The 15,431-nt window shown below is 46.8% G+C and overlaps 1 protein-coding gene across 1 annotated transcript; it reads left to right on the forward strand.

Moving 5' to 3' along the window:
• Window positions 1-11,868: 11,868 nt before the first annotated feature.
• Window positions 11,869-14,087, forward strand: LOC133912946 (9-cis-epoxycarotenoid dioxygenase 1, chloroplastic). The gene has a single exon (XM_062355936.1). The coding sequence runs from the start codon at window positions 11,968-11,970 to the stop codon at window positions 13,762-13,764; it is 1,797 nt and encodes a 598-aa protein (XP_062211920.1). The 5' UTR covers window positions 11,869-11,967; the 3' UTR covers window positions 13,765-14,087.
• Window positions 14,088-15,431: the final 1,344 nt, after the last annotated feature.

The following is a 15,431-nucleotide window of genomic DNA, read 5'->3' on the forward strand; positions in this document are numbered from 1 at the left end:
AGACCCTGCCATGCACTGGCGGGAGGGGGGCGTGGGTCCATTAAATGCACGGGTCCCGTCCCGTTTCATCCAGGTGCCTCGGGATAACGTTGCCAAGATCGAAGTGCTCCGTCTGCCACCCTGCCATGGCGGAAGAACAAGACAGGATGGGCGCCCCGGACACATCTGAGGCTGCCCGATGGGCCCCCTTTATGGCACCCGAGGGCTTCCACAGTGGCAGGTGGTCGGATGCGCGCCGCATTTCTCCACCGCCCCTGTCACTTAGTCGAGATGAAATGATTACGCCTTTCTCCGTGGCACCTTGGCATTCGCATCCCCTCTTTCCCATTCAGGATATGTTGAGGTCGGCGCGCCTATAAAAGGAAAGGATGGAGAACACTAAAAAAGAGAGGACCCCCCGACGAACAAGACCAAAGAAACCGAAAGTGTGTGAAGAAGAGGACGCAGACGCTCGAACCAGCTCAAGCCAAGCTAGAACACGAGAGCCTCAAGCTCTTTGTAAACGGCTCTCCCCTTAGAACCAGATACATCCTTGAAGAATTCCCTTCAAGGATAAATATAGCGCTCACACAGGAGTAGGGTGTTACGCCTCCGTGCGGCCCGAACCTGTCTAAACCCCGGTGCACCCATCTTTTCCTCGCATTAGGGCAATCATCTCCCGCCAGCCATCGCATTTGTTTCCGTTCCCGCTTATTTCCCAAACAAGCTTTTCCAGGATCATCCCCCGGCCGAATCTCTAAAAAGGGGTCTCTCGGGATCCCTGCGACAGGAGTTCACCCTTCGACAGAAACCCACCTCGACCCCCGCCCCCGCTGCCTCCAACCTTCGCCCCCAAACGCGTGCTTCAACCCGCCTCCTACATCCACCTATCGAATTCGCACCACCCCCGTCTAGTTCGAGCCCTGGCGTCACTGCCCGTCTAGATCCATTGTCGTGGCGCCACCAATTTCGTCAAACCTATCAAGCTGCACCCCCAAATTTGCCGCCTCCTCCCGATCTCCTTTATCCCATCACTGCGTCAACCTTGGAGCCCTACATTGACCTTGGAGGAGGCAGCTGCACTGACTCAGGTAGCTTCACCGATGGCGGACAAGGACGCACGAGGTGGCCGCTACACTGACGCTGGAGGAGGCCACGCGAGGAGCACGTCGCACGGATGCCGAACGAGGCCACACAAGGAGCTCCTTGCATGAACGTCGGATGAGGCCAGGCGAGGAGGCCGTTGCACCACGCCTCCAATATGATTCAGGTAACGAATGAAAACAAGGTGTAACTTGCTAAATGCAGGCAGCCAAGATAGTTTGATAGAGTGGCAGGGTCGTATCTTGGGGTGTGCGAGATGAGTGATGGCACAACGCCCCTAATTTTGTGATTAGTGTGTGGATGAGTCGGTAAACATTGAATTGAGAAGTATACAGTATTGAAGAAGAAAAATTAGAAAGACTTCTGAGAGGAGAGAAACTCTTTGACACATCTCAAATTAAACTCTTTGACACACATCTCAAATTATTTACACTGGTACATATGTGTCCATATAAATAAGAGGACCAACTTAATATTTGTTTCCTATTCTATCTTTTATTATTATTTCCTAGCCACAGCAAGCTTCTACAATAAATACATTTTTTCTACTTTTTTAAACTTTTCTTTTGGTTTGATTATTAATGAGACTAATCTAACAATTATGTATAGCAATATTATGTATGAATTTGCTTTTTTTTGTTATCAGGTTCTTCTATTACTAGTCATAATTTATTAATGGAAATAACTAGTCTATACTCTAGCATTTTTGTTGTCATATTTTGCACATGACGGTCATTACGGCATTGCACACAACCCAAATAACAAAGTGTTCGTGGAAGAGAGAAAAAAATGCAAGTGTATATATTTTGTTTTAGAACAGGGCCCAAAAAATCCACGGCACGACTCTGTATAGTGCAACCCTTCGACAAAATGTTAGAATAGTTAGAATCTCGTATGAAACTAGTAAAATTTAAATCTTCAACTCTTGTTTAGATTTATTTGGTTTGCTGATAAGTGATAATTAAAAAGGCTATGTTCATGAGCATCTCCAACACCCTTTACTCTGTCCTGTGTTTCCCAGCCATCGAATCCATGATGGCCTAGTGTTTACTACTAATGTTATGGATTAGTTGTAGTGGAGAATCCTTGCATTTATGTTTCGCTTGGAGGAGAAACCAAACTACAAGTACACTAAAGGCGTTCATTCTCGAGCATGTCATAGATGTACAGTACAGAGCATATGCTTGTTCGTATGAATTTTTTTCACACGCTTGTTCATATGTATAGAACACATACTTGTTCAATACTTATGTTAGAGTAGCAATTTTTTCACAAGTTGATGCTTGTTCATATGAATTTTTTTCATACAGTTGTTCATATGTACATAACATATACTTGTTTAGTACTTGTGTTAGATAGCAATTTTTTCACAAGTTGATGCTTGTTCATATGATTTTTTTTCATGTGTCATGTCATTAGCTGTAATTATTTGAGAAATCAGACAACATGAGTGAATAATATTGCTCATATTTTTTATAAAAACAGAATAAAGTAATGGCAGATCGTGAGTGGATGTATGTTGGTTGGTCTCGTGGGCAGGCTCCATCTAATGATTCGATTGAAAACACCAACCGATTCTTAGACGAGCGTTATATATGCCTAATCTGGTTGTAGGTGGAACCATTAAGTGTCAATGCACTATGTGCTGGAACTTTGTTATGCATAAAAGGTTTACGATAGAGATGCACTTATGTAAATTTGGGTTTAAAGGTGACTATGCAACCGTGAGCTGATCCTGGTAATATCTGTTTCTTTGTTTGCAACAATCTTTTTAGTCCTATACAACTTTAGTTATTTGCCTACTTTTCAATTGCAGAGGTTCTATACGGACTTTGGAAAAGAACCACCTGCTCATCTGCTAAATCGTCTAGCCAATATTGATGCTCGTCGTCATCAGGTAAGATCAAGAACCGCCTTGTAGCTAGGCTTTTTAGTTGTTGTACTTATGTTTATTGGGTAAAATTGCTCACCTAATAAATCAAGTTTAGGGGTATAGGACTTGCATGGGATTACTAATAATCATCAAATAAGGATCTTTCTCAAACAACATCATTTTTTTTTGTTATGCTTCAATGCAGCATGAACATCAGTTACAATTTGCAGTATGCTCCAAAAGGGGGGAAAGGTTGACATTGACCATTAGTACGTCGTTTTTCTTTATGGGATGTTAATTCATTTTTGCCTAGATCTGAATCTTTCTTTGTGTCAATAGCAGAATCATCTATCTGTTAGTACAGATTTGCAATAACTACACTTTGTCACATTCTGAATAATCCATCTTTGGCCAAATCTGAATTTTGCTTTGTGTTCAATAGCAGAATCGTCTATATCTTAGTAAAGATTTGCAATAACTCTAAGCAGACAACCTCCTTTGAGGGCTGTGATGGCCAGTTAGGGGCATGTCCATGTGATGATTTTCTGCAAAAAGATGAATGCCTTAGGTACTTGTGTGTTTCTTTTGGTTAGAGAAAGACTATCCAGTGTGGTGTCTCGGACTTAAAGCTAGCATGACAATATCAAGTGGAGTTTCATATGAAGTTGTGTGCGATGCATCTTTATCATAAATTTAACATTGTGTTCCTTTTGTAGGAGACAGGCTCATCATATGCAGCCTCTGACCCAGATGACTTGCACAATAAGGGCAATGACCTGGACTCTGACTATGGTGATGAGAAGGGCAGCGATGGCATATATGGTGATGAGGGATATGATGACATGTACGGTTGCGATGAGATGGATGATGAATACAATGATGATGAGGGTTGTGATGAGATAGATGGTGGAGATAATGGTGGTAGCTAGGAGATGCAACACTAAATTGGATGAAGCATCTTATGCTTTTTGCCACTTTTTTGTTCAAATGGAACATATGTATAAGGACTACTTTTGGTAACTAGTGACTAACTTTGGATTAAGTGGGTCGACCAACCTTATGCTATTTTGGTGGACTTAAATTATGGCTACTGTGCTTTTGTGGATGCATAGCTATCTATGGCTTTAGGTGCTGAAATGATATTGTGTGATTAATATATTTCATGGATGTGTGCATGTGCTACACACACGTGTGTGTACGCGTATAGTGGATGTTGTTGGAATGAGTGTGTTGGACATAAATTTATGGATGGGTTACATCTGTTCATGGTGATTTGATTGTGGCTGAGATGTATTTGCAAATTGTATTATGGTTGTTCATGTATCCCTGTTGGTTCATGAACGTTTCGTTGTTTTCCTGTCGATTCAAGAATTCCTGGAAATAAGTTTCCATGTGGGTGAATAATATTTTCATGGTGGTTCATGTTTTCCATGAGAACACATTTTCCTGTGAGTGAGCAGCATTTTCCTAACGGTGCAGTTGGATTGGGAAAGTCTTTTTCCTAGAGGTTCATATTGGGACAGAGAAATATCCTTTTCTTTGGCGATTTTGTACGATCAGGAATTATATTTCTGTCAAGTTTTCTTGTAGGTTGGTCATCACAAGAAAATCTGACGATACATGACATCTCGTGACGACAAACCTCACGAATTCCCCTTACAAAAATCTTTTCTGGCGGTCAATCGTCATGAAATCTGTATTTATGTGGCGTCAGTTTCCTGAGTGATTTTGCCTAACGGTTGACGATGGGAATCATTTTCATGGTGGTTTTGGTCATTTTCGTGGCGACTTCAAACCCACGGGAAAAATCTGTTATGTGGTAGCGAAGGATTAATCCATAGACAGTGGACTTGGATGCTTTGGCGGCAGTATTGGTTCACAACCGATGCGTTCGTTGGTGCGCGGCTTTGCCGCTTCCTTTCGCTTTCTCGATCCAGTTTATTAATATGATCCGTTATCGCAGGAATTAGCGGATACACGGAAAATGACTCGCCTGGTATCGTGCTACGCAAAAAGATGGGGACCGGGGAGGAAAAATTGCCGACCCAAACGACTTTCTTAATTTCTTTCAAGAGTGCGTCGTCGTCGATCAGTTCTGTTAGTTGGGACAAAAAGGTGGCTCGATTTTAGATTATTGACAAGTGATATGATCAGTAAGTAATAAAAAAAAGAAAAAAAAACTAAGAAAAAATGAGCATGCCGGGTGGCCAAGTGAGGAGAAATGATCAGTCCACGAAACCTCGTCGTTGAAGCGGTCTGAACTGTGGGCAGGAAAAGCCGCGGCGGGAGAAAGCGTGGGCGGCGCTGTCGCTGTTCCACCCTCGGAGCCTCCCCAACCGGCGGGCGCCAGCGAAGCATGGGCACCTGCAGAGAACAATCGACTCTGCATGCATGCATGCATGCTGCACTTCTCGGTCGTGCCACGGCCACCCATGCTAGAGCTAGGCTCAAAAACAGAGAGAGAGAGAAAAGGAAAACAAAACTACCAGAGAATGCTCCGCCTCTGACTTGAGTGAAACAGTCATGATTTATCACATGTTATTATTAAGTCGGTGAATGGAGTGAGCAACACTTTCAGCTTCTTAACCGGCCGTTGAACACGGTATATATGCGTGTCATTTGATCACACTTATTTTTCTGGTAGACCAGATAATGTGGTCCTGCTAGTCCAGGTGCTGCAGCTTTTCTGGGTCTGGCTACAGAGCACACCTTCATTTCCCGGCATCGAGTGAGTCATCGAAAATGACCACGAAACGGAACCAGCAGTTTTGACATGAAAAACACACGGGACGGGCGAGCGCGCAAACAGCCACGCGACACGTGGACCCGGCGACGCCATTGGCCGATGGTGACGTTGGTCCACACGGCGCCACCTCATCGGTCGCGCCCAATCGCGGGACTACACGTGCCGCAGTTCCTTCCAGAAAACTGTGCTGCACGTACAGTGCCAGGTCACTCATGCATGATACATCCAAGTCAGCATCACGTCGAAGGAAGCAGGAGTTCCGTCCTTGCCTTCTCCCATTTCGAAACTGTCATTGATGGCTCGAAGAACCATCTTGTTTGGGCTCTTGGATTTAATATTGGTAGAAATTAATTGAGAATTCGGAGCGACAGTGATGAAGATTAACTTGAAGGTTGTTTTAGAAGATCCTTTTACTGTATTTAAAAGTATAGTTTTTTTAAAACAAAATCCTAGAATCTATCATTGCTTCTTTAAAAAAATGCTGATAATACTAAATTTGGTGGGTTTCTACGGACTGCATACTCCACAATAGAAGTAACAAAGCTAGGGTCTGAGATAGGCTCAGATGGTGGGAGGTAGAGTTGAGTTTCATAAACGATGTCGTCTACAAAAGCGATTATCAAGCTCGATCATTGAAACGATATAATGGTCCAAAATGTAAACTTATGACACTGAGAAGTTTAAGAACCAGTTCCGCTCAAACTACCTTTCTTTTTGTTCTTGCAAATTATTGAATTATGAGATCCAGACAAAACTACGTAGGAATCATCTTCTGATGCATGTATCGTGGGAGCACGACTTGACCCACCTGAGCATGCGACAGGGTAATCACATCTTGCGATGTTTAAGGAAAGGACAGGCAATCACATCTTGCGGAACCGTCTGTTAGCCCGATTCCATGCATGGGGAATCCTTGCCGGCAAGACTTCACTTCACCGTCGGCGCGCGAGACAGGGATGAGCGATCGATCAACCGGCCCACGTTGTTTTGCCCTGCCGCGCGCGCCCACCGACCTTCCCCCGACACAGCGGCGCTGTGACCGTGCGAGCTCGACAAAGGCCGCCGCTTTGTCGTCTTTGTTGTTTGGGCTCGTAAGGTTTGATTGGGAGCACTGTAATCTTTTTCACTGTAATTAAATTATATTTGTATTTCCTTGTGTATAAGAAAATCCTTTTAATGCAGTGTATTCTTTTACCTCTAGAAAAGATTGTTTGGGTAAGGAACCGTCTATACAAATCACGATGTGATGGAGGAACTAGCAAGAAACATACAATCAACTACACAAGAATACATATGCATACAAGGGCATCGGACATACAGAGCTAAGGACAATCAGCTCGAAACAGAATGAAATATTTGCAACCGGATGAATTGACATGATATATGGATGATAAAGATGATGAATGAGACAAGCAACTGACCATCACTAGAGATCAGAACAATTGAAGATGGTATGGAAATGCACACCAATTTCAACAGATGCTGCTACTGAAATTAGGAGCCGCACGAGAGCAAAACAACAACAAGATGATGATGAGCAATCAAGAACTAGTAGCAGCAATGCAAGGAGTAGCACGCATGGTTTGACTTACCGAGCTCTGGCGGTAACCGGTCGAAATTTCAAAAAAAATCAGACAAAATTCATTTGAGAAAATTTGAAATTTGAGGAAAAAAAATCACGATTTTAGCCACTCGTTAACCGGTCGAATTGGACCGGTTACCGAGCGGTTTTTGCGATTTATCGAGCGGTTTTCTCGAATTTCTCACATTGTCGGTAACCGCTCAGTCTTCTTGATTTATCGAGCGGTTTTCTCGATTTTCAGTGTAGTTCAACAAAAAACCCAAAAATTATCTCAATCTTGTAAAATCAATAATTAATTCATCTGAGCTTCAAATAAAGTAAAACAAATTTTGTTAGTTTCCTTGTAACATGATCTACATGATAAAGGTATTTATACTCATAAAAAATTTCAAAAAATTTTGTGAGAAAATGTATTTGTTAAACCAAGTTAAATGTATAGTTTACTCTTTGCTAATCCAAAAATCATGAAACTAATTTTTTTAGTCTTCTTATATGATCCTATGTCTTTTAAAAATACATGAAATCATTAATTAGTTATTGTAACATGCAGTATTGTGTAAATATGTTGCGACTAGATTAATTCATAACTGACCCATCACATCTCAAAAATTAGTGAGATCACTTTTATTAGTTTATTTATACTATAATTTATGTAGGAAAAATAATAGCAGACATGAAAAAGTTAATTACAGTGCTGTTTCTTAACATATTCACTTTATGCTTGTGAACTTTGTAAAAATTATAGAGAAATTAATAAAACTCTAAATAAAGTAAAATCAATTTTAAAGATCCTCTTAAGATATATTTAAAAAAAATATGTGTTTGCATGTTAAATTTTTTCTTAACATGAGTTAATAAGTGAGTCGCACGCTTCAATTTTTTTCAAACTTACTCCCTATAGAATATGATGCAAACGATATTATTTTTGAAATTTTTTTTCACGGAAGGTCTTAGAATTGTGTCTAATTTTTTTTAGATTTGTTTTGAAATTTTTAATTTTTGAATTTTTTAATTCAAATTCGGTTACCGTTCGGTTTTTGAAATCGAGCCGGACTAAGAAGGCCGGTTATCGCGATTTTTGAACAGTTACCGTCAATTTTTTAACCCTGGTAGCATGTCAAATGATCATATATGAGTCCAACCAGAGATAGCAACTGGCTAGCACAACATGGGACAGAGAGAAATTGAACTGCGCACAAATATCTCTCCAAACTCAGCGATTAGCACACAGTGAACTTACAGAGCAGCTCCACAGAGAGAAAGATGGTTGGCTGCTCAGAAGATGAGCTCGAGAAATACCATATCTGCCGACGGCACCGATGAACTCGAGAAATAGCAGAACTGCTCTGGAGAGAGAGAAATTAAACTTCATGGCCTTGGATCTCACAGGTACGGAAGTTTAGGGATCTCACGTTACCGTGCATGCACCCGTCATCACTGCTAATGCCAAAACAGTTGCCAGTGCAGGCCCCTCGGTGGAGATCTTGTAGAGGCCGTAGGGCTCCGTAGATCTTACCGGTGTTGCAGGGGCGAAGCTAGGTTGGGAGGTGTGGGAGCATATGCACCTCCCTCCTATTCAAAAATACTACTAAAATTAGTTTTAATGAACAGTAAATTACTGTAGCTTCGATGAACAGTAAAGAGTCCTGCACCCCCTCTCTCCGACGCTAGCTTCGCCGCTACGGTGCTGTGCGCTCACCTACCGGTCAGCCAAGACAAGATGAGACGAGGATGAGACACACCCGAGCCTAATAATTATCGTTTTCTTTTTCAGACATGGTGAGCTCTGTTTTCTAATCCAACGGAATAGGTCAAAACGGGTCGAGAATATAGTGTGTCACCGGTTATCTAAACAAACTTTTCGTTCCACTTTGGAAAAAAAAAATAGAGCCTATATTTTACACCGATTTTAGACTCAAAACCGAGCTTCCAAACAGTCCCTAAGTCTCCGCCGCTGCTCAGTTTGGCTCGCCCTCATCACCCGCTGAATCACATTCACGACCATTTCTGCTCGATCGCCACTCCGCCAGTTTATTACCAACGCACGAAGAGCCCGCGTAAAATGTAGCACCGAAATTCCGGCAGGGAACAGCCCGCGGGCGCGCACACGCCTGTGGGTTGTCATCTTGCCGAGAGGGGAGGGGGTCCGCGCGTGGCCGCGGCGTGGGCTGTCAGTACCGGGGCACGGACATGGCGTGGCCCCGCGCGCGCATGCAGACGCAGGCTCAGCCGCAGCAGCTAGCCTCTGGCCACGTGTCCAGCGCGCCCGGGCGCGGACGAAACGCGACGTACTCCATGGCAGGGAAGGCGCCGCCCGCCGCCCTCCGCGCCATGCCGGAGGCCATGCGCGCGCGCGCGCCCCGGCACCTGAGCCTACCGCTCCGCGCCGCCTTCCCCGCTTGTCCCCTTACTACCTACTGTAGGTCGTGCGCGCGCGCGCATGCATGCATGGCACGCTTGGGTTAAGCTTCTTACTTAATTTTTGGACGGGACATGCTGATCAGGCTTATTCATCTGATTCAGTGTTTGGTCTGTCGTTTGTTCCTCCAATGCTCCAGTCAGTACTCAGTACTCCTTGCTCTCCTCCAAGAGACGCCTGGTCACGAATGTTTGTTCTGTGATCCCGGTTAGTCCCGACCAAATTAAACACGAAGACACGATTGACGAGCGTTGTGCCGCGAACCGGGCAGCAAATTTGGCACCCCGGCGGTTGGCTTGTCTGACTGACTGTCCCCGGGCGAGAACAAGCGCCAGCGTGCTCCCCTGTCGCCCATGGTCGGCTGCTTCTTGCCCAAGTCTCGGCTCGGCCATCGCGTATTCGCATTTTCTCACTGCAGCGTCGAAAACTCTGAGCTGCTCCCCAAGCATACGACATCGATGTAATCTTGCTTAACTAACCAACATTAGCAGTAGTACTAGTAGTAGTAGACTATTGCAAACAACAAAGTTTGAGCCTGTTTGGATTGGAGGAAATTTGAAGAAAAAGTGCAGGAACTGGTATTCGTCTGGAACAGCAAAGGAATGCCCGTTTGGAACGAAGAAAATGCCGTTTCCTTTCCTCCGAAATACTGTTGCAGGCCCGTGATTTCACAGGAATGAAAAAACCCACCCAAATCTCATAGGAACTTTTCCTACGACACAACGCTTGAGCGACAAACTGTCTAGCCTGCTAGCTAAATCTCGTCTTAGCGTCATGCCGTCGTCGCAGCGTCGCTCGAGCCATCATTTGCATCGCCTGATTGGTCCCCGCCCCAGCATTATTACGCACAAGAGCTCGCTGCCGGCGGCCGCCACACCTGTCATGGATCCATCCACTACATGGAAGAGGTGCTGCGCAAGCTTCATGGGAAGAGAGAGAGAAGATGGAGCTGCGACGGGAATGTTCAGGAAGGAAAAAGGGGAAAGTGGAACGGGCTTCTCACCTTTCTTTCTCTGGTCACTTTTTCCAAAGCAAATGTGCTGGTTAAATTTTTTCGATTTGTCCTTAGTTGAAACTGGATTTTTTTTTATATATGATATCTAATTCCCATGGTTTCAATTCCTATATTCAAACACTACTTACTACATTTTTCATGTGTTTTTACTTTCCTCTTTTTACCACTGCATTCCTACGCCTTTCCTCTGTTTTTCTCTCTGCTCCTCCGTTTTGCATTCGTACGTTCCACACAGGTCGTTTGTCTTTAACTAGGGACCTTCTCCGTACTACTAGCACATTTGGCATGGGGGAAAGGTCCGAGGCACAAGTGCCAAGGCCAGGCGCGGATGAGGAGAAGCCCAGAAGCAAACAACCTCAGAGTTGTGGACTGCAGCTAAGGAGATGATCGCGAGTCGGTACTCTTCTCCTCGTTCCGTCCTACTGTTTCTAACCATCCAATAAATATTACAGTAATAAAGCAGCATATAAAATGGCAGAAAGAAAAGAAGGAGAAAAGGAGTCGGTATCGAGCTCATCGGTGACGGCAGAGGTGAAGCGTGAGTACATCCTCGTCACCATGTTCCCCCTACTGCCCTCCCGTGTTTCGCTTAGGTTCTATTTTTTTCGTCTAACGTTTCACTCTTAGAAATCTCGCGCACCTCTGTGTTCTGTTTCGCTCTTCATGTAGGCCCACATCACGTGCTCCCAGGTGCGCTCCCACACTCCCGTGTGGACCTACTTCCTAGGTGCTGCCGTTCGTTTGCAGCACGTGCTTCCACGTTACTACCTGCGAAGCATGTATATCGAACTAAGTATATACAATAGACTTAAATTATTGGTAACACGCGCTCCCGCATTACTATGTGTGAAATATGTGCATCAAACTAGATATAATAGATTTAAACCACGTAAGTTAAATTTAAATTTTCGTCCGGTTAAATTTAGATACCTGTTTTCTTCCTACATAGTTCCTTTTTTTAAACCCTACACGACCCATCCGCACACGCTCCCCCATCGCTACCACTTCAGACTGCACCTTCCCATTCGATCCGATTCGATTCGTTCCGTTTCTCCCACCCACCGTTTGTTTCGCACCCACCCCTGCTCTGCTCGCCCCGCATCTCTATATAAACAGCGCACCCGCCTGCTCCCACCCCATCCGGACCAAGACCAACGGGCTCACACTAGCTCGCTCCAGCCCCCGCGCACGCACAAAACCCACTCGATTCCGCCAAAGCCCACGCGATTCTCGTCAGTTCAGCAGCGCGATGCAAGGTCTCGCCCCGCCCAGCTCTGCTTCCATACACCGGCACCCGTCGGCCCGGTCGAGAGCGAGAGCCCCCAATTCGGTGAGGTTCTCGGCCCGGGCGGTCAGCTCGGTGCCGCACGCGCCCGCCGACGCGCCGTTCGACGCGGCGCCGCTGTCGCTGTCCACTAAGCCCGCCATTGGCGTCGCGACGCCCGCGACTATGCCGGCCTCGCCGCGGAAGGCGGAGAAGAGGCTCAACTTCTTCCAGCGAGCGGCGGCGATGGCGCTCGACGCCTTCGAGGAGGGGTTCGTGGCCAACGTCCTCGAGCGCCCGCACGGGCTGCCCAAGACAGCCGACCCGGCCGTGCAGATCGCCGGCAACTTCGCGCCCGTCGGGGAGAGGCCGCCGGTTCACGAGCTCCCTGTCTCCGGGCGCATCCCGCCCTTCATCAACGGCGTGTACGCGCGCAACGGCGCCAACCCGTGCTTTGACCCCGTCGCCGGGCACCACCTCTTCGACGGCGACGGCATGGTGCACGCGCTGCGGATACGCAACGGCGTCGCCGAGTCGTACGCTTGCAGGTTCACGGAGACAGCGCGGCTCAGGCAGGAGCGGGCGATCGGCCGCCCGGTCTTTCCCAAGGCCATTGGCGAGCTGCACGGCCACTCCGGGATCGCGCGACTTGCTCTGTTCTACGCGCGCACCGCCTGCGGCCTTGTCGACCCATCGGACGGCACCGGCGTCGCCAACGCTGGTCTCGTGTACTTCAACGGCCACCTCCTCGCCATGTCCGAGGACGATCTCCCGTACCACGTGCGCGTCACCGCCGACGGCGACCTCGAGACCGTCGGCCGATACGACTTCGACGGGCAGCTCGGTTGCGCCATGATCGCGCACCCCAAGCTCGACCCGGTCACCGGTGAGCTCCACGAGCTCAGCTACGACGTGATCAAGAAGCCGTACCTCAAGTACTTTTACTTCAGGCCCGACGGGACCAAGTCGGACGACGTCGAGATCCCGCTCGATCAGCCGACCATGATCCACGACTTCGCCATCACGGAGAATTATGTGGTAGTGCCCGACCACCAGGTGGTGTTCAAGCTCCAGGAGATGCTGCGTGGCGGCTCGCCCGTCGTGCTCGACAAGGAGAAGACGTCGCGCTTCGGCGTGCTGCCCAAGCACGTGGCGGACGCGTCGGAGATGGTGTGGGTGGACGTGCCGGACTGCTTCTGCTTCCACCTCTGGAACGCGTGGGAGGATGAGGAGACCGGCGAGGTGGTGGTGGTCGGCTCCTGCATGACCCCGGCCGACTCCATCTTCAACGAGTCCGACGAGCGCCTCGAGAGCGTGCTCACGGAGATCCGCCTCGACACTCGCACGGGCCAGTCGACGCGGCGCGCCATCCTGCCGCCGTCGCAGCAGGTGAACCTGGAGGTGGGCATGGTGAACCGCAACCTCCTGGGCCGCAAGACGCGGTACGCTTACCTGGCCATCGCCGAGCCGTGGCCCAAGGTGTCCGGCTTCGCCAAGGTGGACCTCGCCACGGGCGAGCTCACCAAGTTCGAGTACGGCGAGGGCCGGTTCGGTGGCGAGCCGTGCTTCGTGCCCATGGACCCCGCGGCCGCGCACCCCCGTGGCGAGGACGACGGGTACGTGCTCACCTTCGTGCACGACGAGCGCACCGGCACGTCTGAGCTCCTTGTGGTCAATGCCGCCGACATGCGCCTGGAGGCCACGATCCAGCTGCCGTCCCGCGTGCCGTTCGGGTTCCACGGCACCTTCATCACGGCCAAGGAGCTTGAGGCTCAGGCCTGATCGAGCTTCCGTCCCGTTCCCCGCCTCCACGTTTCTTGGAGAGGAGCGCGAGGAAGAGAGGAGACAAGAGCGAGCCATGGAGGGAAGAAGTCACCAGAGGGAGCCTTAGGCGTAGAGGAGGTCCCCGGAGTCTTCCCGTCCCCTACACAACAGTTACTGTTGGTGGTTGGTTTCTTTTTCATTTTTAGCTCCGTTCACACTAGTGTAAGTATATTTTAGTGGTCATAGTGGCAGACTAGAGAGAGAGTGTGTGTGGGACCCAGCTCGTAGCTTTTGTGTTGGTGCTTGCTTCTACCTGAGTTCAGCTGGTGCTTACTAGTTTAGTGTTTCTTTTTCTTTGGATCAGACAGGGATATGCTCCATTAGCAGCTCCAGTTGTTGTCCGTCAGTCACTCAGACAGTCACTCACAGTAGAGTGTTTGAGATCTTGGTTACCACTACTCGCCATTGCCACCCAGTTGCTGCTGCTGAGGTGTTGCTGGTTTGGTTTATCATCTCTCGCTGTGTGTACATTTGTTCATAATATAATAAAACGGTGATGATTCTGCCTCAATTTCAGCTTCAGGTTCAATTCTGTTCACCAATTCTCTTGTCTTTTTGTCCGTTTGTGTTGGGCTGTCTGGACGAGCTTCGTTGTCGTCACAGTAATGTTGGTGCCAGACACGGACAGAAGTTTTGCTTCCTACACTAGTCTGCTTGTCCACTTGTGTGTGGGGGTTCTTTTCTTCCCCCCAGCCACTGTGCTCTGATGTATGCGTAGTTTGTATGATATGAGCCCTGCTTTGGATTTATTTCCAAGTGGAGTCGATCGAGAAGAACTTTCTGCTGCATGAGAGGTGAATTGGGGACTAATCTATCGCTTCTGACGTTGTTCTTAAGCGTGCATCATTTTTCTATGACTGAACCTACGCATGCGGCTCGCATTTCTTGCTGTAGAGCTGAACAGTTTTGGGCTTGTAGCTCAGCCGAAGAATCATAGAATAACAAAACAAGGTAGCATATGCTTACAATACAAAAGAATTATATTTTTTATTAACTTGAATTTAGCTATACGAGAACCGACTACATCATAAGATTTAATAGTATTAGCAGAGCTAATCTTCGCTCTCAATTTATTTTCAATATAAACTATCATATATAACTTCGCATCGCAGAAAATCATCACCTATTTTATTTCACGGACGCATCTTCACTAGTTTCATAACTGAAAATGCTCTCTTGTTGGTCGCAATTGACACTCGAAGAGTTATGACTAACCTTAATAACTTGTTGACCATTGGATAAGTAGAATCTTTTTCCAATTTAACTAGTTCATTTGTCAGATCAGCAAGTGATGGCAATCTACTCAGGTCAGGATGGTTGGGTACATCAAATTGAAAATGTGGTAGTTGGCACTCCAACTTAGCTCTTTCTTGATTTAAAAAATCGATAGGATAGTATTTTTTCACTAGAGTACATATTTTTGACGAATCAAAGGTGTCGAGTCTTGGATCCAATGATGCACAAAGTGATAGAAGCTATGTCGCTTAAGATCTGAATCGTTCTTCTAACTCAAACAGCTTTTGATCTACAACAACATTGAACAGATCTACTTTATAATAGTGAAGAGTTATGGTGTTATCATGGTTATTCTAAGACTTGGTTACATCAATATACCTATGAAATAC

Source organism: Phragmites australis, chromosome 3 (assembly GCF_958298935.1).
Source record: "Phragmites australis chromosome 3, lpPhrAust1.1, whole genome shotgun sequence".
NCBI classification, from domain to species: Eukaryota; Viridiplantae; Streptophyta; class Magnoliopsida; order Poales; family Poaceae; genus Phragmites; species Phragmites australis.